This window comes from Fusarium oxysporum, chromosome 2, assembly GCF_000149955.1.
Source record: "Fusarium oxysporum f. sp. lycopersici 4287 chromosome 2, whole genome shotgun sequence".
In the NCBI taxonomy this organism is placed as follows: Eukaryota; Fungi; Ascomycota; class Sordariomycetes; order Hypocreales; family Nectriaceae; genus Fusarium; species Fusarium oxysporum.
The window spans coordinates 1,707,212-1,734,033 of NC_030987.1; the positions used below are offsets into that span (position 1 = coordinate 1,707,212).

The 26,822-nt window shown below is 48.2% G+C and overlaps 12 protein-coding genes across 14 annotated transcripts; 8 read left to right on the forward strand and 4 right to left on the reverse strand.

The window, feature by feature from the left end:
• Window positions 1-2,455: 2,455 nt before the first annotated feature.
• On the forward strand, window positions 2,456-3,400 carry FOXG_06156 (uncharacterized protein; the record flags this gene model as incomplete). The annotated part of the gene is made up of 3 exons (XM_018384678.1): window positions 2,456-2,668; window positions 2,722-3,138; window positions 3,182-3,400. The coding sequence occupies 3 exons, from the start codon at window positions 2,456-2,458 to the stop codon at window positions 3,398-3,400; spliced, it is 849 nt and encodes a 282-aa protein (XP_018241826.1).
• On the reverse strand, window positions 2,665-5,048 carry FOXG_06157 (uncharacterized protein). Its single transcript, XM_018384679.1, has 4 exons — window positions 4,645-5,048; window positions 4,346-4,595; window positions 4,032-4,292; window positions 2,665-3,987 (listed from the first exon to the last, which is right to left on the reverse strand). The coding sequence occupies exons 1-4, from the start codon at window positions 5,041-5,043 to the stop codon at window positions 3,587-3,589; spliced, it is 1,311 nt and encodes a 436-aa protein (XP_018241827.1). The 5' UTR covers window positions 5,044-5,048; the 3' UTR covers window positions 2,665-3,586.
• Window positions 5,049-5,245: 197 nt separating this feature from the next.
• FOXG_06158 (T-complex protein 1 subunit epsilon) lies at window positions 5,246-7,396 on the reverse strand. Of its 2 annotated transcripts, XM_018384681.1 has the most exons (5): window positions 7,231-7,396; window positions 7,157-7,174; window positions 7,059-7,107; window positions 5,883-6,999; window positions 5,246-5,834 (listed from the first exon to the last, which is right to left on the reverse strand). In XM_018384681.1, exons 1-5 carry the CDS (start codon window positions 7,241-7,243, stop codon window positions 5,373-5,375), a joined length of 1,659 nt encoding a protein of 552 aa, XP_018241829.1. In that variant the 5' UTR covers window positions 7,244-7,396; the 3' UTR covers window positions 5,246-5,372. The 2 variants fall into 2 exon arrangements, with proteins under 2 accessions (XP_018241829.1, XP_018241828.1); XM_018384680.1 differs by having other exon boundaries at window positions 5,254-5,834; window positions 7,059-7,174.
• A 428-nt stretch (window positions 7,397-7,824) lies between these two features.
• Window positions 7,825-9,097, forward strand: FOXG_06159 (uncharacterized protein; the record flags this gene model as incomplete). The annotated part of the gene is made up of 3 exons (XM_018384682.1): window positions 7,825-8,812; window positions 8,862-9,053; window positions 9,078-9,097. The coding sequence occupies 3 exons, from the start codon at window positions 7,825-7,827 to the stop codon at window positions 9,095-9,097; spliced, it is 1,200 nt and encodes a 399-aa protein (XP_018241830.1).
• Window positions 9,098-9,100: 3 nt separating this feature from the next.
• FOXG_06160 (elongation factor 1-alpha) lies at window positions 9,101-10,306 on the forward strand (the record flags this gene model as incomplete). The annotated part of the gene is made up of 1 exon (XM_018384683.1): window positions 9,101-10,306. The coding sequence occupies one exon, from the start codon at window positions 9,101-9,103 to the stop codon at window positions 10,304-10,306; it is 1,206 nt and encodes a 401-aa protein (XP_018241831.1).
• Window positions 10,307-11,030: 724 nt separating this feature from the next.
• On the reverse strand, window positions 11,031-12,945 carry FOXG_06161 (uncharacterized protein). The gene is made up of 5 exons (XM_018384684.1): window positions 12,548-12,945; window positions 12,323-12,498; window positions 12,183-12,270; window positions 11,325-12,123; window positions 11,031-11,277 (listed from the first exon to the last, which is right to left on the reverse strand). The coding sequence occupies exons 1-5, from the start codon at window positions 12,751-12,753 to the stop codon at window positions 11,164-11,166; spliced, it is 1,383 nt and encodes a 460-aa protein (XP_018241832.1). The 5' UTR covers window positions 12,754-12,945; the 3' UTR covers window positions 11,031-11,163.
• Window positions 12,946-13,074: 129 nt separating this feature from the next.
• On the forward strand, window positions 13,075-13,399 carry FOXG_19200 (uncharacterized protein; the record flags this gene model as incomplete). Its single annotated transcript, XM_018399398.1, has 2 exons — window positions 13,075-13,098; window positions 13,190-13,399. 2 exons carry the CDS (start codon window positions 13,075-13,077, stop codon window positions 13,397-13,399), a joined length of 234 nt encoding a protein of 77 aa, XP_018241833.1.
• Window positions 13,400-13,702: 303 nt separating this feature from the next.
• On the forward strand, window positions 13,703-15,015 carry FOXG_06162 (uncharacterized protein). The gene has a single exon (XM_018384685.1). The coding sequence runs from the start codon at window positions 13,812-13,814 to the stop codon at window positions 14,892-14,894; it is 1,083 nt and encodes a 360-aa protein (XP_018241834.1). The 5' UTR covers window positions 13,703-13,811; the 3' UTR covers window positions 14,895-15,015.
• A 2,941-nt stretch (window positions 15,016-17,956) lies between these two features.
• Window positions 17,957-20,592, forward strand: FOXG_06163 (glucose-regulated protein). Its single transcript, XM_018384686.1, has 5 exons — window positions 17,957-18,344; window positions 18,396-18,580; window positions 18,632-18,872; window positions 18,928-20,172; window positions 20,223-20,592. Exons 1-5 carry the CDS (start codon window positions 18,210-18,212, stop codon window positions 20,406-20,408), a joined length of 1,992 nt encoding a protein of 663 aa, XP_018241835.1. The 5' UTR covers window positions 17,957-18,209; the 3' UTR covers window positions 20,409-20,592.
• Window positions 20,593-21,381: 789 nt separating this feature from the next.
• FOXG_06164 (uncharacterized protein) lies at window positions 21,382-22,704 on the forward strand (the record flags this gene model as incomplete). Its single annotated transcript, XM_018384687.1, has 1 exon — window positions 21,382-22,704. One exon carries the CDS (start codon window positions 21,382-21,384, stop codon window positions 22,702-22,704), a length of 1,323 nt encoding a protein of 440 aa, XP_018241836.1.
• Window positions 22,705-23,074: 370 nt separating this feature from the next.
• Window positions 23,075-25,829, forward strand: FOXG_06165 (uncharacterized protein). Of its 2 annotated transcripts, XM_018384689.1 has the most exons (5): window positions 23,075-23,573; window positions 23,623-23,792; window positions 23,843-24,283; window positions 24,330-24,501; window positions 24,571-25,829. In XM_018384689.1, exons 1-4 carry the CDS (start codon window positions 23,177-23,179, stop codon window positions 24,444-24,446), a joined length of 1,125 nt encoding a protein of 374 aa, XP_018241838.1. In that variant the 5' UTR covers window positions 23,075-23,176; the 3' UTR covers window positions 24,447-24,501; window positions 24,571-25,829. The 2 variants fall into 2 exon arrangements, with proteins under 2 accessions (XP_018241838.1, XP_018241837.1); XM_018384688.1 differs by having other exon boundaries at window positions 24,330-25,829.
• FOXG_06166 (uncharacterized protein) lies at window positions 23,920-26,815 on the reverse strand. The gene is made up of 4 exons (XM_018384690.1): window positions 26,212-26,815; window positions 25,790-26,166; window positions 24,927-25,744; window positions 23,920-24,879 (listed from the first exon to the last, which is right to left on the reverse strand). The coding sequence occupies exons 1-4, from the start codon at window positions 26,496-26,498 to the stop codon at window positions 24,553-24,555; spliced, it is 1,809 nt and encodes a 602-aa protein (XP_018241839.1). The 5' UTR covers window positions 26,499-26,815; the 3' UTR covers window positions 23,920-24,552.
• Between the last annotated feature and the right edge of the window lie 7 nt (window positions 26,816-26,822).

Consider the following 26,822-nt stretch of genomic DNA (forward strand, 5'->3'; position numbering starts at 1 on the left):
ACTTGATTGTGATCTGGTGAGCACCAGACAGAGAACGTGGCTACTTGACCGCAACAAAGAAGCAATAAAAAAAAAAGAAGAAATTAGATGAGAAGTCACTAGATTCATCAATTGACATTGACACTTGACAGCCGTGCATTGATGGGCCTTGGTCATCACGTAGCATTGCATGTAGGACAAAGCAAGCCATTATGAGGATGGAAGTTGATTACTTGGTAGACCCATCCGTCATGTAATGCAATGTCTTTGAGAAGTTTCTTTTTCCTTCTTCAAAAACGGCTCGTCGCATATGAGGGCGCTGTTTGTTGACCCGTGATAGGCAAGCAGAAGGGCCAGAGAGTGCGACAAGCGGGTTGAAACATGAGAAATGGAGGTCTGTAAGTTATTGTTTTTCTGGTGTTGTATTTGGAGAGTGTCTCATGTAAGCCCGGGGAAGCAAGAGACATCCACCTTTGTTTGTTATACGTTGGGGTTTATGGTATGAATCGACAGGCCTCTCTTTATTATTAGAGATGGTGGGTGGGTGTGCGCGTCAGAGTGAAAGTGATGGATGCCGAGAGACCTTTGTTTATGAGGGAGTGGAGGATGGGATGACAACGAAGCAAGTTGAGTGCCCATATGACCGTGCAAGGCCTGTTAAAGCGACCACAGTGGGCGGTGAGGCCCGGGGACCCGGTGCTGTGTGGTTGAGGGCAGAATAGGTGCTGTACCGTTTGTGATTATTTGTTTTACGGATTTTAAAATGAATGCGAATTATTTATTGGCTCTTTTTATTTATTTTATCTTCAACGGCAGTCGATACGGTTCAAACGGTAGATCTGGTGGTGATCATGCAAACCACACGACGCCCTGACTTGGCAATTCACTTTCTAAGGTATCTTTACCAACTCACGAGCTTGACGTATTAGTGTAGAATTTGTCAGAATACACTTTCCACTGATTTGAATATCAGTCTTTAGTTAGTAATGCCTATGCCAGATAGTTTCCATTTAATTGTTCAATTATTTAATAATTTATCTCCATTGTTCACCGTCTTCAACTTGGTCCCCACGGCCAGTCACTTATCACTTACATCCAAATGTACAGCATCTCGCCCGCATTAATGCAACATCGACAAACCCTCAACTGACTCACATACACCCTTCAGCGACAATGGTACCCCATTCATCTCTGAGTCTCACAGCGAGAATAATCACCCTCGAACTCAGAACATCGGTGAAGGCACTTTGGGGGGGCACAATTCACATTGACGGCCCGTTTCCCTTTCCTGGTAAGCCACGATAACGGAGCACCGTGTATTAATTGACGGGAGGTGAGATAAATTTACAACATACGATCCAATAGCCACAGTGCGCTAGAGAACTGCGGCTGGCGGGTGGCAGTACAACGCTCCGCCGCTGTGAGACTACCTGCTGAGGCGCTCATGGATACACAAAGAAGACAGGATAACTTCATTGTCTCTGCCCAAGTCTAACTCACATGTCTTGCTGACTCTGGAGCAATCAGACTATGTCTCAGCCTCAGATCTAAGCGCCTGTTTACACTCGCTAAGGAAATGAACCGAGAAGTCGAATAGAATAAAAATTATTCCCTTTTGCGTGACCAATATTTAGGTCACGCTTCTCAAGCCATGATGGCGTTCCGACCCTAATCATCTGCCTCAATCGTTCAAGTCAGAGTCTGAGTACACTCTTGTCTCACACGCCTTTCGATCATGAGAAATCCCTACAGCTGTCAATATTGAGATAGCATCATGTGGTGTTTTGAGGTATGAACAACACGTACGAGAATCTTGCAACTGCTATGTGTCCATGTGAATGCCCTCATCTCGTGAGGGTCAACGTCACCTCGGCTCCCGATGCCTTGGTTCCTTGTGCCGATCCCTTTTCCCGTGTCGAAATTGTGTTATGATCCGAGGCTGTCAGAAGCAGTGTGCCATTCAGAGCTGTTCATAGAATCTTGGTCTAGTCAGTAACTGGTGACATTAATTTGCAGGTCTAGGTTAGCAGTCATGACAGTGAATAAAACAAAGCCACCCTTGTAAAATAAGCTTAACTATAACCTGAAAAACCTTCCATGTTCTTATTCATCTTACTCATCCAAACGAGGACATTTTGATTGTTGGATCTCTATATAATTGGTTGCCGTCTAAGTCGTCTCGTATTGATCGCATTCGATCTCCAGGGCCACGCAACCTAGGGAATCTGACAACCAACCAAAGTCTTCCCTGACACTGGGATAAGCATCTAAAAACTCGGGTAACGACATCTCTAACCTTGTCGACGTATTCGTCGCATTCAGAAATGATGAAATTCGTGGCCTCGTTATTGTAAAAATGTATATAGATTTGATGCTAGATGATGAGAGAAGGATGATCATAGCAAGACAAGTCAGCGATCTATACGAATATCAATATTCTCATACCATCTTTAAGTGCTCGAACAACTGAATCAATATGCAAGATCAAGAGTCCATCTGGATGTATGATCCATCCTTCCCACTTGCTGTGGTTGGTACTGTTGTCTATGGCATAATCTTCCTTGCCATTGCATATCTCACTCTGATCAAGTACCGAGCCTGGTACTTCATTGTCGTAGTTATAGGCTCAGCCATTGAAGTTGCTGCTTATAGTCTCAGAATCCATTCTGTTCAAAACCAGTCAGAGATAGTACGTTGGTCCTTTACTGTTGAGTCTCTTCTCATTTCTAACGAACACGGCAGACGCCTTTTGTCTTAACGCTCACTTACACGGTTCTCGCTCCGGTCCTTATTGCTGCTGGAAATTACCTTCTTATTAGCCGTCTGATCCTCGCCGTTCTTCCTCCGTCCCATCACCGCATCCTCCGAATTCCAGGCCGTCGCCTTACCCCGATATTTGTTTTCTGCGATGTAATCGCCTTTCTCATTCAAGGCAGCGGCTCTGGTATCGCAAGTTCGGATAACTGGCAAGGAGAGATGGAGAGGATTGGGGTGAAGGTTCTCATAGTCGGGTTGGTATTTCAACTCGCCGCCTTCTCTCTTTTCCTTTGCGTGTTTAGGCGCTTTCATGTTCTTGCTCTTCGTATGGCTGTTGAGGATGCACCCAGAGGTTGGCAGAAAGTTGTCCTTGCAGTTTACATCTCGAGTATCTTGATCATGGTAGGTGTCCTAAACATTGTTGCAACGCAAGCTAACTTGATAGGCCCGTTGCATCTTTCGTGTTGTTGAGTTTGCTGGAGGGAGAGACACATATGCATTCAGCCATGAGTGGCTCTTCTGGGTTTTCGAAAGCTTGCCGATGGCTGGTGCTATAGGTATCTTTTGTTTCTACCACCCAAGTCGATATCTTGGAAGAAATGGCGGCCGGCATAAGTCTGTTCGGACTGAAGATACCATCGAGCTTGCTCAGGGGCACAAATAGTCTTTGTATGGGCGACCAGTTGACCAAGAGTATACGGAGATTCTGACAGGTGTTTCGTCAACATTCTTTCCGAGATTGTGCTGAATAGCAGAAAGACGGATTTGGGTTGGGTTGGCTAGTTTGGTAGTAGTAGTTCAGTTGTCTTAGAGACGTGACTACGCCCAGTAGTGTTTGTAGACTCCAAAGCTATATTACAGCTAAAGAAAGCGTCTCTCCTGCTGGTACAACTGTTCTACCATTGCTTAGAAAGAAAGGCTTCCAAACTTGGTCTTCGTCGTCAAACGAGTAATTGAGACTGTTGATGAACCTCAGGGGCCATTCGCCATATTCGTAGTACTCAACAGGAAGCTTTCGGAGAATCTGCTGCACCCAGACCTTGGACATTGCCTTTCTACAGTGGTAACCTTTCTTCCCCAATGCTGATCTCTTGTCTCCTTCGACTGATTTCCTGCTCATGACAAACTCAAGAACCAGCATGTGCAGGATAACGAGCTGTGAAGCATGATTCGTGGGGTCGATGAACGAAGCAAAGTCGTTACTGCTTAGGTTTCCAAGCCCATCATACAGGAATGTGAGCTCATGGTAGCCTAAGAATTAGCAATCTTTCAACCAAATTATACGGGAGACAAACTTTCTGCAGGGTTTGTAGATGCTAGAGTGGCGATTCTTTGCATATGGGCTAAGTATTTTAACTCAGCAACGCTGTGGCACAGCGGACCAAGCTTCTGCACACTTTGACAAAATCCCTCGGCAATAACTTTATCCAGATAATGATTCGTTTCATGGCCATCTTGTATTAGAGCCTTAATTCTTTCGAGGTAACTTACACGCCCGAATGTCTTGAAGATGGTATGATCTAGATCGACATAAGGTTGTGTACCGACGAGCCAGCCTTTGAAAGTGAGCAAAGGTTAATTCTGTAAAGTTTACTGAGGATTAACTTACAACCTCTGACCATCGTGAGAAAGTCTACGAGCCCGTCGTTCATATACGCAGATTGAAAGGTCAAGTTAAGCATCGCCCCAAAAGCTGCTTCGGCGTCTTGATTGGTGAGACCAGGTTTTGCAAGGTGCTTATTCAAGGCACTAATAGCAAGAACTCGATGCTTCAATGCCGCTTTCTCATACCCATGAGGTGTTAGTAAACTTAGATGAGATGCTCCAAGTCCAAGCATAGAGTGCAGTAAGAAATCGTACTTTTGCGTGTTAGTCACACAACCGATAATAATCATGGCATTCGCTTACTGAATGTGAACGCTGTGAGGCCATTTGCCACACTGTGAATCCATCTATGGGCAGAGGAGGATAGGCTTCAAAGAGGAAATGTCGAAAGAAGTTCAGATCATTGTAATCGAACATAACCGGGTCAGTTCGCAGTGGTTGTGAGATGACAACCGCTGAGTTTTGACTACCATGTTTGGTCTTATTCAGGTATTCGCACTCCAGGCCTAAGCGCTCGCAGGCACCGCATTCTGGTGTGGTCAAGTCGCATTTTACTCTTCTCCGTTTGCAACTAGAGCAACCTGCCCGAGACTTGGTATGGCCTTTTCGAGGGATAGGACGCCTCTTGGTGACGACAGTAGAAGTATCGGAGTCGGCTAAGGAACCTAGCTGAGCGGATGCCGCAGACTCAGAGGAATGCATTAGAGAATGTTAAACAGGGTCAATTGTGTGTATTTGATTTCAGGTTAAGGTCCATTGGTGAGTCCTGCTGGAGGTTCGGCATGTCTAGATTACTCTGCACGTAAGCCAAGGGAATTGAAATTCCTCCGATCCCTGTCAGACATCATTACAGGGCATCCAATCATAACGGTCAATATGCAGATCAACTTCATCACAACAAACATTATCAGGTACGAAGAATATACAGTACTTTTGATTATACATACATGGATATCATCTACCTGCATAACCAATCCTCGCCATGGTGAGATTGACAAGCATGTATTCATTCATTGCTCATCTATCTTCATCTAAAAGTCGTTGTCATCCGCTCCCGACACAATAACATTGTTGACCTTGAGGACCATGCGACATAATTGTGTGGCGAGCTGAAGCTGCTGCTTCTTGCCGATAAGAGGATCGATAACAAAGGCGTCCTTCATGTTGTTGTCTCCGCGTCCCATGCAGTCAACACCAAGCTTTCCTCGGCCCTCAGGACCAGCCTTGACCTGCTGACTCTTGACCTCTGCCAGAGTAGCGATAGGGTTGAGACCACTGTTCTCGGCCAGGGTCATGGGGACGGTATCGAGAGCCTCGGAGAAGGCACGCATAGCGTACTGCTCAAGACCGGGTGTCTTGACGGCCTCGTCCTCAACAGCCAGAGAACAAGCAATCTCAGCAGCGCCACCACCGTAAACGACACGGTTGTCGCGGACCAGGTTTCGCACCACGCAAAGGGCATCGTGCAGCGATCGCTTAGCCTCATCGATAATCTGAGTGTGTTAGCATTATTTTCACTTTGACCATCAAATAGGACTCACCATCTTGTTGCTGCCTCGGACAAAGACTGTAACAGCCCGGGTGTTGGCACACTCCTCAATGACAAGCATCTTCTCCCGTGTTGTGCCGAAAGTCATCTCACGGACGATACCAGCACTACCCAGCTTCTCGGCTGTAAGATCCTCAAACCTGGGAACAATTCGGCCGTTGGTAGCGATAGCAATCAGCTCAATCTCAGGACCACCGACCCATCGGACGGCTGGTAGCTCGTTCTGAAGGAGGAGATGGTTGGCCTCATCATCGAAACCCCACTGGCAAATAGCCAGGTTAGCGCCTGTGTCCTTGATCTGCTGGATCATCTCAATAAACTTCTCCTTCTCATAGTTTTGCAATTTTTTGAACTCCTCGACGCTGGTAATATCCAGGTGGTGCTTGGTCTTGGGCTTTGGAGGCTCGAATGCGCATGTGAGAATGGCAATCTTGGCGTCTCGGACTTCTGAAGGCATCTGAGGGTGAGAGAAGTCCTTGTCGACAATGACACCCTTGACGAGAAGGGTATCCTCGAGGGCTCCTCCGACCTTTCCATCAACCTTGATCAACTCGAAATCGACATCCTTTCGCTCAAGGTCGGCAACGGAGAGGACGGCATCAACGGCGATGTTGGCAAACTGGTCATGAGATTTGGACACAATCTTGCTGCCCAGACTTGTTCGGGCGACCTTGACAAGGTTGGAGGTCTCTTCTCGGGAGAACTCGATGGTGTCTGAAATCTTGTCCAGCTCAGCAACAGCAATATCGCAAGCTTGATCGTAACCGTCGGCAATTCGAATAGGGTGGATTCCCTTGTCGATAAGATCGGCAGCCTGTTCCAACAGAGCACCGGCGAGGACAACGACACCGGTGGTACCGTCACCAATCTCGTCATCCTGTGACTTGGAAAGCTCCACTAGTAGCTTAGCAACGTGGTTTGTAATCTCCATCTGCTGTAGAATCGTAGCGCCATCGTTCGTCACGGTGATATCTCCATCGGGGGAGATGAGAATCTTGTCGAGTCCACGAGGTCCGAGAGAGGACTTGACAATGTTGGCGACTGTTCGAGCGGCGAGAATATGGGACTTGACGGCTTCGTTGCCAAACTGGCGCTTCTTCTTCCCCTGACTAAAAGATATTAGAACGGTTTGGAAATAACGGTGAGGCTGCAATGATGGTCAACTCACTCCCTGACGACAATGAAAGGTCGGCCTTGCTCATCCTTCATTACCGCCGCTGTTGTTGTTAGCTGAGAATCACCATCATGGCAAGTTGTCGCAATTACCATTCGACACATCCAAATCTGTCCCCTCGTTAGCTACCCCTCGCCCCTCATTAACAAAACTGTGCAGGACTCACTCAATGAATCCATTTTGACTGTGACTTGTCCACCCGTGGGGAGCTGTATCCGCTAGAGTAAAGGCGTTTACGGCGATGTCGAAAAAGTCCCACGAAATATGGTGGCAGCCCGGAGCTTCTATCGTTTTCTTGATCGAATCTCCCACCTCAATTTTTTGAAGATTTGGGTGCCTTGCACACCGATGCGCGGCGCGGGGAAACAAGATAGTCCGAAATCAGGGGCTTAGGCGTTGACCCCGCCACAACTCAGTCAGTACCTTAGGCTTCAGCAGTTGGTTTAGTGAGATCATAAGTCGCGAACGTGGACCCCACTACCAGCTTGTGCCCCGCCAATCGTCGATGCATCATTAAAACACACTCAGACCTTATCCTATGTTAACACTTGGAACACAAACTCTCCAAAGCAGATCGAGGACTTTACTTGCGAGTGTTTCAAATATTACTTTCTTCTTCTTCTTTTCTGTCTATAAAAGCCTCCGATACCCTCTGTTCTCCGTCCCCAAACTCTTCCCTCTATTAATACCCTCCAGTAACTGAGCCAGACCACATCTTCAACCGAACCCATCTTTCGCCTTACCAGCCCAGCTATACAAGATGTCGCGCCATCGAATCGTTCACACTTTCGATACAAACGAAATAGTATCCGAATTTGACGGAGATGATTATGAAGATGAAGTAGAAGACGAGCTCAGTCCAGAAGATCGCCAGGCCATGGAGGAGGGAACAGCAGAGGTCCGTCGGGCTCTGGGCACTGAAGCCAACAAGGTGACAAAAGCACAAATCGAGGAAGCTTTGTGGCACTATTACTACGATATCGACAAATCAGTCACATATTTAATGAAGACATTCATTGCTCCGGCCCCCAAACCAGCAAAGAAAGCGCCAGAAGGTATGTCAGTCTTTTTTTCTGCCTCGCAACGCCTTTTTGGGACTGGAGCAGACCACGGACGTCTGTCAAACGAGCATACGTCTATCATGGATCTTCCACCCGCTCTAGGAGTTCCGGCATGGCATTTTGACGACATGCCATGGATGAGCGTACCTGAAGAACGCCAGACTATCTTTATTGAGCCAGAGCGTCCTCGTGGTGGCTTATTGGGAGGTGGCGATGGGCCTCCCAAGATGTCAAAGCTTCAAGCTCTTGCGGCCGCTAGGAAGAAGAAGACCGAAGAGAAAAAGGAGTTGGAACGAGCCGAAAGGGGACTGGAAAGACTTTCCATCAATGAGTCACAAAAGGAGAATCAGCCAATCTTGGGTCAAGTTCACCAGGCTCCTGAACCTACGCTACAAGTCAAATCGCCACCCAAAGAGGAATCAACAGAGGTTGCAGCTATCACCGACAACCATCAGAAAGACATCGATTCTACTCCCAAGGGATGGTTTATGGACGAGGACCTTCCAGTCATGATGCCTCGGGCTACCCCATCCGCTTTTGCCCGGACGCTCTTTGGATCTGCTCCATCCAAAGCCCCAAGGCCTGACGAGGTTTTTGCTATGCCTTATACATCTTCTCCCATTTATGTCGCCGAAGCTTTCGCCGAACCCAGTCCCGATGACGTGGTGCTCGCAGCCCAGGCGAAAGGTTCGAGTTTTGCAAGGACGAAATAATCGGCTAATCTAATTCCATTCAGCGGGGAAAAAGCCAGTGGCCAAGGCTCCTAAAAAGGCCCAAAAGGAGAAAGACAAGGACGTTTCTGAAGCTGAAAAGGACGTTGCGGGGCTGAATATTGCTGAGGCTCCGCCCCCTAAAAGCAAGGGGCTTGATGTTTTGAAGGAATATGAAAATAGTTCCAACAAGAGAAGTATCAGCTTTGTTGTAGTCGGTAAGTTCACTTCTCTTCTCCTAGGTTCTATGCTGATCAAGTAGGACATGTCGATGCTGGGCAAGAGTACACTGATGGGTCGTTTGTTGCTGGAGCTCAAATTTGTTGAGAAGCACACTATTGATCGGTATCGAAAGCAGGCTGAAAAGTCTGGTAAACAGTCATTTGCCCTAGCATGGGTAATGGACCAAAGAAGTGAGGAGCGAGAACGAGGTGTCACTATCGACATTGCAACAAACCATTTCGAGACGGAGAAGACCAGCTTCACTATTCTTGATGCACCAGGTCATAGGGATTTTGTACCGAACATGATCGCAGGTGCCAGTCAAGCTGACTTTGCTATCTTGGTCATTGACGCAAACACTGGAGCCTACGAAAAGGGACTTAAGGGGCAGACCCGAGAACATGTGTTGCTTCTGCGAAGTCTGGGTGTTCAAAGGCTCGTCATCGCCGTCAATAAACTCGACATGGTTGGCTGGTCACAGGAGCGTTTTGATGAAATCTCCCAGCAGGTCAATGGGTTCCTCGCTGGTCTGGGCTTCCAGCCCAAAAACATTGATTTCATCCCTATTTCTGGTCTTAATGGCGACAATCTTGTTCGTCGAACAGAAGACACGGCTGCATCTTGGTACACTGGCCCTACTCTGATTGAGGCTCTCGAAAACTCAGAGCCATCAACAACACGTGCACTCAAGAACCCATTCCGAATGTCAATTTCTGAGGTCTTCAGATCGCAGCTTGGCACGACGACTATTGCTGGTCGGGTTGACTCTGGCTCTGTTCAGATTGGCGATGTTTTATTAGTTCAGCCGAGTGGAGAAGAGGCCTATGTCAAGTCAATAATGGTGGATTCAGATATGCAAGACTGGGCTGTTGCTGGGCAAAGTGTCAGTGTTGCTCTGACTAACATCGACCCTATTCACATTCGAGTTGGCGATATGCTATGCCACACTAAGGATCCTATCAGCTGTGGTGACACTTTCACCATGAAAGCAATGGCGTTTGAGCATCTCATGCCCATGCCGGTTGATCTTCATCGTGGACGACTGCATTCAGCTGGACAGATTGTTTCAATCACAGCAACATTGGACAAGGCCACTGGGGTGATTGTCAAAAAGAAGCCCAGAGTTGTGCAGCCTGGTGGTGTTGCGAGAGTAGTTATCAAGCTGGCGGCTAAGGTTCCTCTTGAGTCAGGCCAAAGAGTGGTGATCCGAAGTGGAGGCGAAACCGTCGCTGCTGGTTTATTAGAGTAGTGTCATGCATATAATAAAAGTTTCGGAGAAGATACTCTTGTTTTGCATTTTATTTCTTGAAAGTGAAGTCGCAGTGAATCCTAGAGTCAACTGGCTTTGAGGGGGGCGGGGGCAAGAAAATATGAGGCCTCGATAGTAAGTGGCCAAAATACTGAGGTAACTTTACGATAAACTTGTGCAAGATTATAATAAACGCAGGGGGACTTTTCCCTATTTATTTTAGTTGCCAAATCAAATATCTAAAGCTTTTTTCTTCCCAAGGCTTAATGGTGCTCAGTAAGAGTAGTTCTCTCCTATTGTTCAGCTGAGATCATACATACTAGGTTGAGTTCTTTTTCATAAACCTACTATCGAAAGGTTTGCCATCCTTGGCAGGGGAATAACTTATCAAGTTATGACGTCCATCTTGTCTATACCAACTCCGGGATGTAGAGTACTCATTGCAATCAGTAATTACACGTCCTGTCATGAATAAGAGCCCAAATCACAAACTATACTAACAATCACCCACCCACATACAGGTTTTGAAATCAAGATACGTCATACATGGTGAAAAGTGCTGGATTGTTGAAATAGAATTAAGAGTTCATCTCGTATAAAAACTATGTAAGTTGCCGAGTACCAAGAGAATATGCTGCTGGAAAATTTGCTATATCAATCACATTCGAAGAATCGACGGAAGGATATTTTGTATGGAGACTAGAGTTCACCATATGTCATGATGCGTTGAAGGAGCTTGTGAAACCTTGGTAAATACAGAACAACTAAGCTAAACTTGCGTACGTCATGCATAACTAATCATGTATCACTAATCGTACAATTGGTTTTCACCATTCCCCTAACACTCAGCAAAGACTTTAGTCCAAGAGTCCCTTCTTACCATCACCGTCAGCATCCTTCATGGGGTTGAGACGGTCGATCAGGGAAGGCTGCTTGCCAGTCTGCATACCAACTCCAGAGTCACCACGAGCCTGTGCATGTTAGTTTAGTTCAAATAATGTATGTCAAGGATACTTACATGTTGACTGTTCAAGGGGTCGTTGTGAAGACCTCCAGTCTTGACCTGGTCGTACTCGCTGGTGTGCGGCTTGTTGAGACCAGCAGTGTTAGGGTTTCCAATACCACGGTTACTAGAGCCAAAGGAGCTCATGTTGCCAGTGCTGCCCATGGACTCTACACCGGATCCAGCACCAGCAGTTCCGGGAATACCAGAACCGGACTGAAGACCAGTGTTGCTGCCAATGCCTCGATTACCTTCAAGCATGGATGGAGCAGCTGCAGCACCTTCACGGCTCTGATGATGAGAGTGAGCGGCGCCAGCCGCGGCGGCTGCGGCTCCAGCTCCGACGCCAGTTCCAGTTGAGCTACCAAGGCCACGGCTCTTGGTCTTGGAAGACTTGCCCAAACCGCGAGACTCCTCGTCACTAGAACTCATAGAGCTGCTGCTAGAGGCAGATCCACGGCGTTCCTTGTGGCCAATACCGTGTCGGTGCTTGCGAGTAGCTGCAGCAGCCCCGGCGCCAGCTGCGGCACCAGCGGCCAGACCTTCAGTGTTGCGTCCCATCTGGCCCTCTCGACCAGCGAAGGCCTGGTTTTCACCGTAGTTGTCACCATGACCGTGAAGGTGCATCGATTTGTCACCTTCCAGTTGTTCGCCCTGAAGCTCTCGTCGGTATGGCTTAGGGCATCCCTCGAACTCAGTAAGCTTCTGAGCTGCTCGCTCCTTGAGACCACCGCGCTCCTGAGTAAACTCTTCCAGAGTCTTAGTAGGTAGAGTAGAAGTTCCGTGATGTACCGGGGCGGCGTGGTGAGTTTCACTTTTGATCAGATTAGCTTAGTGTCCTCCTCATCATCACGATCATCATATGTAACGCACTGTATAGGGATTGTTGTGTGAACAACATGTGGCTGCACAGTTTCTTTATTAATTACAGGCTGCACATGCTCATGAACGTGGTGATGAACTATCTAAGTGTTAGTTTTGCCATTGTGTGATTTGAAGTTATAGTTACATACTTCTTTCGCCGGTGAGAACAGGAGCAGTCTCGGTGGAGTGAGTGGTACTGTGGGTCTCAGTGGTGTCTCTATATTTAGCAGCTTCTCGGTCGAGTGTAGCTCGAGTGTCTTGCTCATTGCCGTGGTGAAAAGTCTTGTGCTCTACTGGAACGAGGTTGTGGTGGTGCTGCTCGGGACTGAGTTTGTTAGCAGTTGCAAATATGTGGGACCGGGTAAGTCGCTTACAGAGTCTCCTTGTGAGTAATAGGCTGGACAGTTGTATGATGGTGCTCTTGGTGAACCTCCTTGTCGAGGGCTGTTGTAACTTGTTCATGTTTATGAGGCATGACATGCTCCTGAGTGACGTGGGGCTTAACATCTTCGTCGACAGTGGTTCTGTGCTTTCCATCGTTGGAAAGGAAGCTAGAAACGGCCTGCTTTGCTTTCTCCATCTTGTTTAATTTGAAGTTGTGAGTTATAAGTGTATGGAATTCAGGGGTAATTGTTGATTGGTGTTTGTCTTGCTGTAGCTTATATGTTGATGATGATGATGAGGAGGATATTGCTAAAGAAGTCGAGGTACGCTTAAGTTTATATACTTGAAGACGCTTTACGTCGTCTCGTTGTCCGAACTGCCCGCCTCTTCATCATGGGCAGCATCATGGACGTCATCTCATAGCTTTAGCCAACGGTGAGCTCCAATGTTTGCTCCGAGCTATCGAGATTGTGGAGGAGCACATCTAAACTGTAATGATGACGACCTCAAGCCTTCCATGTCATCCCGCGATCTTCATTTGGTGCGTGTCTTAGTCCCCACGGCTACGTCCATGTCAACGGAAGAGGTAGCTCCAGAGTCAGTGCGGCCTGACACCTGCAGCTCAACTACAGCTGAAAGAGGCCTTCATCGACGTCATGATCGAAAAACGATCTGAGCGGATAAGGGCGAAGCTCAATGCATGTCTCAGCCATCCGAGTAGATGGCTTGTTGAGCCTCAGTCGGTAGGGGCAGTTGATCCGCAACCGGAAACCATTGACGTGTCGAAAATTGGTGATAACCTCGTCCAATTTCTCCGAAAGTCAAAGGGATGTGGGGGATAACAGGAAATGATGAGCAGGTTCTGCCAAGGAGAGCTGAGACTAGATTATAGATTTACAATACTAAGCAATCACTAGCGGCTGTAGTGCCGATGTAGCACGTCACACACGCAAACTTCCACTAGATCCTGTCCGTCGATCCCGACCGACTTCGCGATTAGGTTAATGGTGAAATAAGGTGATGCAAAGATGCAGTAATCACGATGTTTCCTATTCTCAATGATGAAATGTGGTGTCTCTGAATCGAATCAGATCACAACAGTCACCTCCCGTCACAGGCCTTAGAGACCACACTTGTAAATATTTCGTAATATCACTAATACAGTTCAGACTTCTCCAACCCCTTTTCGTGTTTCTGTCACTTTTATCTCTTGTCCCGTTGTTGTTGGGTACGTCCAATTAACGCGCCGGTCCCATGGCGGGCCGTCTCAAAAATGCCATCAAAAAGAGGGCATCACGTCTCTTCCATGGAGCTGATGCCAATAACACCAATTCTGGGGGTTCAGAACCGCACCCAGCAAGCAACAGAAACAGCTTGACTGAGGCGAGTCGGAACTCTCAGCCTCGACATCGAAAGTCTCTGAGTCTACTGAGCAGAAGTTCAAAGACTGAGAGGCATAACGGCCCTGAAGCTTCACAGGCACAGCCTACGGTTGGGGCCCAGAACACAGGCGACTTTCTAGTTCATCCGGCAATTCAACCGTTGAAAGCAGATCCAACGCCTAGAACGCCTAGACTAGAACGGCCGCGCCCCAGCCTAGAGCCGGAAGATGCAACTGGCTGGTGTGGGGATGAAACTGCTGAAGATGCATCTCATCGAAAATCTCAGCGGTATTCAACAGAGCCAGAACACTCCCAGAGCACTACATACCAGACAGTGAGGCCAAGCCAGGCGGAGAATACAGATGGCCTTGAAACGAGGTTGTCTCGGCTGGCCGTTTCTCCGGATGAATCAACACTTCCTGAGATAGACATCGACCCTCTCACACCGTTCGACCTCGTTGAAGAAGCCAGTCCTACTCAGGCAAGACTCTCACGATTGGCAATTGGTGAAGAAGGACCCGAACATGCAGCGACTCACATCAAGCCCTTATTCCAAGAATCAGACGTTAACCTTGAGTCAAATTCAAGTCAAGAAGCCAATATTTGCCAGAACCTGGACTCTATTCACCCTAGAGACGCTGAGTTTGAACGTATCAACGAGGAAGTCCGCGCTGGTACAAACGGCGAGGCCAAGTTTCACCTCCAGAACAGCCTTAACTTTGATAGAACTGTTCATAACCGAGATCCAGTCGTGCAGGAGCATGTTCGGCCTCACGTTCATACAATTTACGAACCCAAGCGTACGCGGTCCATCCACTACCATGAGCATCGAACTTTGATCCAGCCGATCAAAGACCCAAATCCAACGATTCTTCCAGAGCAACATTGGCTTCAGGACGACAAAACTGGGGAGATTTATAGAATTCCTGATGAGCTGGGAAAGAAGTTGATGTAAACTGTATTTGATATTGCATGTTTGCTAGGCCATTTGGGAAACAGAAGCAAGGAGTCAAAGAGTCATATTTAACTGTAGCTTTTTCTTAAACACGAATGTCTTGGAGACAGGTCTCCCGATATCTCTTTCTGTCCTTTTGGCGCCTATTGTAATAACTTTTTGGCAGTGTCGCGAGCTGTCTCGGTTGCTAACAGCCGTTGATCGAGATCGCTGTAGGGTTGCAAAAGCTTTCAAGCCTCTTGAACTGCCTAGTTGGTCAACAACTTGCTCTTCCGTATCCTACCATTCAATGAGTCAACCAAACTATTGTTTATCATAAGGCAAACACCACACAATTGCATAAAGAAGGACCATTTGTGTTTTGAATAGAGTCGCAGCATTGCTTGTTGTCGACTTCCAGCTCTCTTTACTATTCCATGATACCCTCAACGCATAAACCGTATCTTCACGTTTTCTTGTTACCAGGTATAGAGCATCGGCAGCTGTAAATGTTTGTCAACTACCATATCGTGAATCGCAATTATACCCACGGGCTCACCTATGTATGACTGGCTCTTTATATACCTCTCCTCGCACATGTTCTTTTTCTTTTTCTTCTTTCCTCAACCACCTCCCTCCGTTCAGTCTGCCCATTTGTGCAAGACGTTTCTCCACGCAGCGACGCCATCTCCTTTGATCAGGCTCTTTCGACACTTCGTGATAGACTGCTACTCTTTTTATTTGACTCTCGACGGCTGCGAGGTCGATAGGTCAATCGCGCTCGGTGAGCCTAGTCATGATTTCAGCTGGCTGAACCCTTTTCGCACCGAGGAAGAATCTTGGGTCGGGCTTCGTTTTACTCTCCGTCCCTTGACCCTTGAGAAACCGTCATGTCTCAACCCACCACCTCCTGCTTTGCCACCAAGCCCAGTGGCCCCTCGACAGTGTTGGTATCTTCCAAGGTTTCGGGCAGTGTCAGAAAAGCAAGTCCATAACCTCTCTACACTAGGCTTATAGATATCTATTAAACTCCCTAAGTTTATTGAGTCTTACCTAAGTTTATTTACCCAAGTTTACCTAGTTTTACCTAACTGGGCTAACTTTACTTAGATTTACCTAAGCTTAGGCCAGACTTAATAGATGATCAGCCTATTACTATTTCACATTCAACGTTTCTTCCGCGCAGGGATTTTGAAGTATTTTCACAAGATATCAAGTTCAATGGCTGTTGTCCAAAGTCGAGTGCTAAATGTAGAGTTTTCGTGGCGTCGTCAGACAACTTACTGTTCAGTTGCGTTGAAAGGTAACTTGTCAAGACATTTGTAGCAGGACGCGCTTCTATCGCAGGATGGTCTTAAAATACAATTTATCGCTTAATACGGATCTGGGGATATCAACAGACTAACGGAAAGCATCGCTCACCTCATTGCTGGAGAACCACATGGCTCATCTCTGACCTGGCTCTCGGAGCTCATGCTCGACCAAACCCTGAATGGGCTCCTCATAGAAGACCAAACGAGCTTGAAGCCGTGAATTTTACATGTTCCAGTCTGCCAAGCTAACCTCTCTATCCCTTATCTGCTCCGAAGAAGTATCATAACAAGCTCGAGTTCCAGGATGAGATCGACGCCGCCAATGCCAAGCTCAACCACAAGAATGCTGAAACGAAAAGCAAGGAATGGCTTTGAGGAGTACTGGCTCAGGTGGCTCAGGGACCCCAGTCCTGCTTACTTGGGATATCAATACTGAACTCCGACCTGCAACAAGCTGTAAATAGATATGGCCGCCATTGTTCAACCAACCCTGGGTTTGGTTTTGAACTGGCTCGCCAGCTCATACATCACTTTGTGGATGGGATTGGCCATCCATTAGAGGCAAAGAGCTCGGTCGCGTTACCATCAATTGCCTGTTATGATAAACTTGAGTTGGACTTTGAATGTGTCTGTCAACAAGTACATGATGTTGTGGGCGTGGGACATGCTATCGACTGACCCCTTTGACGGGAGTTTGCGGAGGCAGAAACAGTTAGAATCATTACCACAGAAGGGAAGACCAAGCAGCTCTCGTGTGTCACACCTTAACAGACGTGTAGGCCATTCTCCAGAAGTTTCATTCGTTCAAGTGATGCTCCATCTGTCTATGTTATATAGGAGCACGACTCGCATAACAAGAACCTAGTACTAGTAATGCTACTATGCAATACTGGTCACAATAGTTGCAGGAATAATCCATCAGATTCCATTTGGCCCCATGTTAGAAATGCTATACTTAGGATATGGATGACATTTGCGTATATTATCATAAGAGCATAAAAATAGCCTAAAGTGGGAAAAGGGACAAACACTCTAGAGCATTATGGAATTCAAATGGATTGTGAGTCTATTATCCCGAACTGGAGATTCCTTGGGCCATGATTGGGTGATTGAAGGTTACCCCACCATGCCATCATCAGTAGAGCTAACGTGGCATAATCACCCTGCGATAATTGATGCGGATAACCATAATCTACTTGCTGATAGCTCGTAGATGGTGCCTGTGTTAGCGATTGGCGATATTAAGGGATATGAGGATCCTCTGGCGTTGTCGCAGTCACCCAAAAGGATACCTTCGGCAGTCAAGCCTCCGAGGGCCCACTAGACCAGGTTCTGGTGAGAATATTCTCGAAGTACAGAGAGTAAGTGAGGCCTGTACTTTCGAGTAAAGAAGGCGTCTCAGCCTACAAGGTTCACCTCAATCTTTGTCACATTCGGTGGAATTCAACCAGGCAGAGGACTCGCATGACTCACGATGCGTAGAAGCCCGTAGAAAACATACGCAATCCTTTGTTCCGACACCTTCTCTGCACATACCTCGAATGCTTGAATAGTGATACACAGGTGGCGTCTTACGCAGAGGCCAGCGATGACACTGGCCCTGTAGATTGAGGCGCTCAGTGTTTAAACAGGTGCCAGGGGTCGACAGCCTTGCCCTACAAACACTGTCCCCCTCCAATAAACTCGGTGAAGAGAACTCTGAACTTGCACAGTGCGGATATCACATAAACCTCGGGACCCCTGTCACGTGGGGCCGCGCGAATGATGTGAAATGTGTCCTCATTGCGAACTGGACAGTTACTCTACTTTTTTTGGAGCCTTTAATAAGTTCAGACGCTTCCTCCTCCTCGCCTTCTTCCAACATTCAAAGATACCCCCTCTCTCCTCCATACCAAACAATTTGTGCGCAAGGCTCGAGACTCAGACGCCTTTGCTTTACAATTGATTGATTTCTTTTCTTTTTCTTTTCCATTTCAGAGTCTTGTTGCGCTTTCGAAAGCAGAGCAACTATAGAGAGCTCATCATGGCTCGTTCAAGGAGCTCAATGGCCCTTGGCCTGGGACTCCTTTGTTGGATCGCCCTCCTCTTCTCTCCTCTGGCCTTCGTCCAGACTGTTCAGGCCGACGAGGTCGATAACTACGGCACCGTCATTGGTATTGTACGTTTACCGCTTCTCGCCCGCTCATGATGACCCCGCTAACTAGCTCAGGATCTTGGAACCACATACAGCTGTGTCGGTGTGATGCAGAAGGGCAAGGTTGAGATTCTCGTCAACGATCAGGGTAACCGAATCACTCCCTCTTACGTCGCCTTCACCGAGGATGAGCGTTTGGTTGGAGACGCCGCCAAGAACCAGGCCGCCGCTAACCCCACGAACACCATCTACGATATTAAGTATGCATACATGAATTCCTCTGATTGCACGGCACAATGCTAACTGTTTAGGCGCCTCATTGGCCGCAAGTACTCCGAGAAGACCCTCCAGGGTGATATCAAGCACTTCCCCTTCAAGGTCGTCAACCGTGATGACCGTCCCGTCGTCCAGGTCGAGGTTGATGGCGCTAAGAAGCAGTTCACTCCTGAGGAGATCTCTGCTATGGTTCTTGGCAAGATGAAGGAGGTCGCCGAGGGCTACCTCGGTAAGAAGGTCACCCACGCCGTCGTCACCGTCCCTGCCTACTTCAACGTAAGTTTGACTTTCTCCTCCTTCGAGCTGATCAGACGGCTAACCCCCACCGCAGGACAACCAGCGACAGGCCACCAAGGATGCCGGTATCATTGCCGGTCTCAACGTTCTCCGAATCGTCAACGAGCCCACCGCCGCCGCTATCGCTTACGGTCTTGACAAGACTGACGGTGAGCGACAGATCATCGTCTACGATCTCGGTGGTGGTACCTTCGATGTCTCCCTTCTCTCCATCGATGACGGTATCTTCGAGGTCCTGGCTACCGCTGGTGACACCCATCTCGGTGGTGAGGATTTCGATCAGCGAGTCATCAACTACTTCGCCAAGCAGTACAACCAGAAGAACAACGTCGACATTACCAAGGACCTCAAGGCCATGGGTAAGCTCAAGCGTGAGGCCGAGAAGGCCAAGCGTACTCTGTCTTCTCAGAAGAGCACCCGCATTGAGATCGAGGCTTTCCACAACGGCAAGGACTTCTCCGAGACCCTTACTCAGGCCAAGTTCGAGGAGCTCAACATTGACCTCTTCAAGAAGACTATGAAGCCTGTTGAGCAGGTTCTCAAGGACGCCAAGCTCAAGAAGTCCGACGTTGACGACATCGTTCTTGTCGGTGGTTCCACTCGTATCCCTAAGGTTCAGCAGCTCATTGAGGACTTCTTCAACAAGAAGGCTTCCAAGGGCATCAACCCCGATGAGGCTGTTGCATTCGGTGCTGCGGTCCAGGCCGGAGTCCTTTCCGGTGAGGAGGGTACTTCTGGTGTCGTTCTCATGGATGTCAACCCCTTGACCCTTGGTATCGAGACCACCGGTGGAGTCATGACTAAGCTGATTCCCCGTAACACCGCTATCCCTACCCGCAAGAGCCAGATCTTCTCTACCGCTGCTGATAACCAGCCCGTGGTCCTGATCCAGGTCTTTGAGGGTGAGCGATCTCTTACCAAGGATAACAACATCCTCGGCAAGTTCGAGCTTACCGGTATTCCTCCCGCTCCTCGCGGCGTGCCTCAGATCGAGGTCTCTTTCGAGCTCGACGCCAACGGTATCCTCAAGGTCTCTGCCCACGATAAGGGCACCGGCAAGCAGGAGTCCATCACCATCACCAACGACAAGGGCCGTCTTACCCCTGAGGAGATTGAGCGCATGGTCGCCGAGGCTGAGAAGTACGCCGAGGAGGACAAGGCTACCCGCGAGCGCATTGAGGCCCGAAACGGCCTTGAGAACTACGCCTTCTCCCTCAAGAACCAGGTCAACGACGAGGAGGGTCTTGGTGGCAAGATTGAGGAGGAGGACAAGGAGACTGTAAGTTCTTCCACTACTCACATTAAAAATGCATATACTAACTTTTACAGATCCTCGAGGCCGTCAAGGAGACCAACGAGTGGCTCGATGAGCACGGTGCTGACGCTACCGCTGAGGACTTCGAGGAGCAGAAGGAGAAGCTTTCCAACGTCGCTTACCCTATTACCTCCAAGATGTACCAGGGCGCCGGTGGCGCTGGTGGCGAGCAGGATGACAACATCCATGATGAGCTTTAAATGCATAGACTGATATTTGGGAAAAGAACATAAATGAAGTCCTTATTTCGGTGTTTGGTTGGAGCTGGGATGCGCAGGATGTAAAGTAGATAGCGCAATATCATGATTTTCAGCCAACCTCGTGTCGTATCTGCTGTTGAATAACAATCGTGTGCGCCTAGTCCATCGATGTCGAATGAACCCCCAGAAGTGAATGACAGCTTTGATGTCTATCAATACAAAAGCTTGGTGGGCCAAAGGTCAAGGCGGATATAAAGCCAAATAGCCCTTAAAGACTCTTCACTTTCGATCTAGCTTGCAAGTAGCATGATGTTTGGCTTGACCTTTACTAGAACTCTTCCCTTTGTCGTCTACAGTCTCCTCGCTTATCCCTAATGAGTGAGTACGCCAGTGCGCTTTTTTTTCAAGAATCGAGGTAACCTTCGACCCCAGCACTGAGTATCATATCTAAGATTCTTGGTCAAGCCAAGTAGCTAGTGCTAATACCAATCTGCCTACCTAGTGAATCCTCTATTGGAGAAACCTTTTCGTGAAGAAACTTAAATATCCCTGCAGTGATCATGGTGTATTAAACATGAGAGGACCCAAAGCATCACTAGAGTAGATTGTATTTATCGAGGATTCGTGCATAAAGACTCACAATTCGATATGCCCAATTCACCAATTATATCTTAAGCAGATATCGGTTTCTGTTACGTGCTGCTGTATTTGTGAAGGTCGAAGGTGTGTCACTGGCAGGACGAACAGGGCAGTGCCAGGCACGTTAACAATAAGAAAACGACGCACGATTGTATTAGCAGTGTTTCTATTGTTACCTTTTCTTGTTAAAGCATTCCTGAAGCATTCATTTCCCTGCAGCACAGCAACAACCCTCATTTGTATTGAACCTTTCATCCAAACACCATCTTTCAAAAGCTTCGAACACATCTCCTAGGAATCATCTTGACAACATACCTACTATACGCTCCCGACGATGGAGATCCCAGGTATTGACTTCATGAAGTCGCTAGAAGACCTTTTCTCTGAAGCTGGCGCGAATGGCCGTGACGCGAAAACCGAGTTTGTACACCTGCGTAGCAGCCTCATCGACTTCATCACTACTGTTAGCGGCGGCGGTTTGACTGCTGCTAAAGCCCGAGCAAAATATAATCTCAAGTTCACTGATGGAACTGAGCCCGAGACGCACATTGCCTTCTTCCCATCGAACCACAATATTACAGAGAAGCGCCCTCAACTGGATGCTGCAACCACCGCCAAGGAGTTTATTGAGATCCTCGGCGCTCTCTTCAGTGAACAGAAGAGCCGAAGCCGCAGAAAGAGGAGATCCAATAAAAAGAGATCCAATACCACTCCGCCGGAAAGTCCTATGAACAACGCCCAGAAACGCCTTGAGGCAGACGCTGCGAACAAGACTCTGTCAACAACTGATGACAGCCCAAGAAAACGAATCAAGCTAAACACGAGCAAGAATAAAAGCGACGTCTCCGAACCTGCAGTTTTCAGCACTGCACATCAGTCAAAGGACAATACTCCCACTGAGTTTCCCAGTACTGAGAATACGGTCAACGATGACGGCACTAGTGTGCTGGTCCCTATGGACATCGATTCTGGCGCTGCCTCGTCTCACGACAAAAAAGAAGAGATGAACGGGGAACAGACACCGGCTGACGGGCAAAAACACCATGGCTCTGCTCTCGAGGGGCCTTCACAAGATCGAAAAGATACGCACATGAACGATGCCGACATCGAGACTTTACCTGCATACTGCAGGTCGGATATTCTTGAAGTTGTCGCAGCTGCAGAGAGCATCGAAGAAAACCAGTGGAAAGATTTCAAACCAAAGCTTCTCGAGATGCTGGGTCAAATGCACCAGGAGCCGACACCAGAGCAACATGAAAAGGCACTGAAGCGTCTAAGTATAGCAATTGCCCAGACGGAGCAAGAGAGGTCTCTTATTCCCGTCGAAGCCTGGAAGAAGTACGAGGAAAAGCTTACAGATGAAACGAAGAAGGGTTTGTTTGATTGCTTGTGGTCTAGAAGGCTCTTCAAGGTCGGCAAGATCATATACCTACAAGAGGAAGAGGTTGCCATGGAGAGCCAGTGCTGGGAGCGCCTTCGGGCCGCAGCCCGTATATGTGCGATCCTGATCGAAATGACTGCCAAACCAGAGGAACAGGATAACCAGAATGATACCGACGTGTGGCTTATTGAGAAACTTGGAGATATTAGCTTTCTGGAGAAGCTGTTTGCATGCAAGGAGCGGCTTGGGGCGATCAAGGGCACAGGAAGAGATTGAGTGATATGGAGACACTGGTGATAGGAAGCAGGGCCTGGATATAAGAGAAGCCAAACTTGTCGTCAAGATCGCTCGTCATTTGGTTCAAGGAAACTCGATGAGATATGCCCCGTATGATATAACAGCAAAGGTCATTCATCAGGCCAAAATCGAAGACGATATAGTGTCTAAATTGAGAAATTGCTCGTTTTTTTGAAGTTTCAAATGACTTTTATTGGCAGAGACGCAAAGATCTATATGTGCTTCAACTGTGGTTCCTCGGTTGTTGACATGGGGAACAACGAGGTGAAGGATTCACTAAGGCCCACGTGAACTCACGTGCACTCGCGTTTCTCAAACGCGTAAGATAGGCGCGACAATATTGGAATGACGACATGACCTTCCTTTCTTTGCTCAAGGGTGTCTATTGACACCACTAGTGGCACTGTCTGTCATTTCACCCTTTCATTGTCAAAATCACAGCGTTTTTAATATGCCACCTCGAAAACGTCCCGCTGATGAAATCACCAGCACTCGGCGAAGCTCGAGGAGAGTTTCCGCCACTAAAAGTCAATACTTCGAAGGCAGTGAGGATACAGAAGAAAGTGATGCGCCACCACCGAAGAAACGTGGAAGGCCTCCGAAGAAGCAACCTAAAAAAGAAGAATCCGAGGAACCCTACGAAGATGAGCTAGCGCAGGAGCCAGAAGAAGAAGAAGAGGATGATGATGACGAAGATGACGAGGATGCGCCCCCAAAAGTTACTATCATTCCATTGGAGAAGTTGAGAGGCACAGATGGTGTAGAATATGAAGATTTCAAATTACACAAGAATACGATGTTGTTCTTGCGAGACCTCAAAGCTCATAACCAGAGGCCTTGGCTGAAGTGTAAGACATCATCCTTCACTTACTGCCAAACCATTACTGACATGTATAGCGCATGATGGAGAGTATCGTCGCGCCTTGAAGGATTGGAACTCCTTTGTTGAGTGCGCGTCCGAAACCGTTATAGCAGCCGATGAAACGATTCCTGAGCTTCCCATCAAAGACGTCATTTTTCGAATCCATAGAGACATTCGCTTCAGTAAAGATCCTACACCTTACAAGGTACGAGCCCAATTGATCCAAAGTACAGTATGCAAAGTTAAAGATTATAGCCTCACTTCTCTGCTGCGTGGTCTCGAACTGGTCGCAAAGGCCCATACGCCTGTTACTATATCCACTGTGAGCCTAAAAAGTCTTTCATCGGTGGTGGCCTATGGTGTCCCAGCGGCGACCAAATGCAGAAGCTCCGCGCCAGCATTGACGAAAGGCCAAATCGATGGCGCCGCGCACTCAATGATGAGGCCTTCAGGCGCATATTCTTACCAAAGGCTGCCAACAAGTCTGATCCCAACGCGGCGCTACTTGCTTTTGCGGAAAAGAACAAAGAGAATGCGCTTAAAACTAAACCAAAAGGCTTCACGGCAGAACATCGTGATATTGCGCTGCTGAAGTTGAGGAACTTTACTGTTGGAACGCAGATCGACGACAGCATCTTCTACCAGGATGATGCCCAGGAGAAGATCAGCGAGATTATACGCCCTATGGTTGGATATGTAAGTTATATGTTAACATCACTGTTGAACAAGCTGACAAGCTTAGGTTTCGTTTTTAAATAGCATTGTCATGCCGGATCCTGGCCAAGATGACGATAGTGACGAAGATGAGGATGAAGGAGAAGAAGGGCCTAATGATGACGAAGACAGTGGTGATGACTAGTCAAAACCCATGGCTATTATACAGCCATTGGGTAAAATCTATATTTAGGGATGATGTAAGCGGATCTAACTGCCTATTTATTTAATCATATGCTTTATCGTTTCATCTAACACAGGTCGAACAGAGCAACGCTAGGGTCGTGATCGCTGACCTCACCAGCCTTGTCCTGCCAAGTGTTGATATGCAGATGCTCATACTTGATACCCCTGCGCAACTCCTTGCTGATGTACATATGATCCAGAGCCTGGCAGTTGCTGTCGAAGAGATATGTGTATCGCTCTGTCTCAGGGATCTTGGCAGCATCATCAACATCAACAAGACCGGATGTCTTGACGAAAGTCTCAAGGGGCGCAACGGCGGCGAACTCATTAAAGTCACCAGCGGCGATAACGTGGGCCTTCTTGTCCTTCTTGAGGATCTCTGCAATAAAGTTCTACAAGTTGTCAGTTGGGCTTCATGCCTAACAGGTTTCATACTTACAGCAGTAATTTCGGATTGCTTGGTGCGTTTCTCGACACCCTTGTTCACAGGAGTGCGGGCATCGCCATGCAGGGAAGTCGAGCCGCCCTTGCTGCCAAAGTGGACGTTGACAGTAAAGAAAGACTTCTTTGTGCCCTTGACAGGCTTCCATTCAGCCACAAGAGGCTTGCGGCTGTCATCCCAGGCAGGGTTGGCAGGGTCAATTCGTCCAGGGTTGTACTTGAGCGAGGGACCATCGAGAACGGCGTTGACGTCGTTGGGGCCACCCTGATTGGGCTTGACGAGCTCAACTCTATCAGGGCGGTAGAGATAAGCTTGGCGAATGTTACCACCGGGCTGGCCACCGTCCTCGTTGTTGTCAGGCTCGACCTCGGCCCACTCGTAAACAACACCGCTGGACTCCTCAATGCCATCGGCCAGAGCAGCGAGAGTCTGGTTGGCGGAAACGACACCGTCATTGGTAGCGCCACTGTTGTCCTGGACTTCCTGGAGGAAAAGCAGGTCAGGAGTTCGCAGCTTCTCAACGATCTGCTTGATGACAAGAGGCAAGTGGGCAGAAGCAGGGTTAAGGTTCTCGGTGTTGTAGTCTGCAACTGTGATGCCCTTGCAAGATCCCTTGCTGGTGAAGCTGACGGCAGGGTGCTCAGCGTTGGAAGACTTGCTGACCTTGGTGGCAGTCAGGGGAAGAATGCGGTAGAATCCAAAGGCGTATGAGACCACGCCAGTGATATCGCCAACGTAGTCGCCGAGCTTAGTGTCATCAGGGTTCTTGGTTCCATCGAGAGGTGAGCCGATGATGATGGCCTCAGGGTTAGCATCTAGATTGTTAGCCAAGGAAATACTCAGATTGAAGCTTTACATACCGTTGCCGACCATGGTGAGACCGCCGTGCTTGTTCAGACCAGAAACCTTCCAGTTGCCCCTGACCCAGAAATCACCAAAGTTGTTGGGTCGGCTGAGAGCATACGCCTTGGGGACAGTGACAAGCTCGCCAACAAGACTCTCCCAAAAGTCAAGGCCATATGTGTTGGGCTGCAGCTTGGGGTTGGACACCGAGATGAGAGACTCGTTGTTGGGAACAGCAAAGACATCGCCATCGTCAAGCTTGGAGAATTGCTTTCCAGGAGGGTTGCCGGTGTCCTTGCCAATAACCTTGGGCTTGAACTTGTTGTCAGAGGACTTGACAACAATGTTCTTGGGAGAAGAGATCTCAGTGAGATAAACATAGTCTTTGTTGGACCTGACCATGTTAGCAATGCTTCATGCTTGAGTTGGTAAAACTCACCTGTACTCCTCAACGAGACCATCGAGTGTGACGACGTCTCCCACGGAGACGCTGCTCACAGCCGACTTGCCAAAGATATATAGGCCCTCGGAAGTAGCAGAGTTACGATCAGGCTTAGTTGATCGTAGATAAAAGCCAGAGCTGCCAACAGCCGTAACGAGGCCCTCTACACCAGTGACATTCTTCCCGGCGTAGGAAGAGAGATAGCTGTTGCCATTGATCTCAGCAATAGTCAACGCCGCAGCCAGAGGGCTGATGAGGGAAGAGACGAGGAATTGAAGCTTCATGACGAAGATGAGTTGAGAAACACTTGAACTGCCCTGCTCTCAAAGAATTATCGACAGGGCCGCCCTCAGCTATTTGTATTCACGATAACTAGCCTCCAAGACTGTGGGTTACCTACCTATCCTGGGTTCACTCCAATTTGGCCCCGGCGCAAAAGACCCAAAAGGTCACCGAAATCGATTCCGCGCTGAAGTCTCTCCCCTTGGCAAAAGGTCTATCCCTATAATTTGCCATGGCCATAACCGTCCAGTATCGGCGCCAAGCCTCCAAATGCCCTATCGATCTGGCACGTTTATCTATGCGCCAAATCGGAGGTGGCCAGTCAG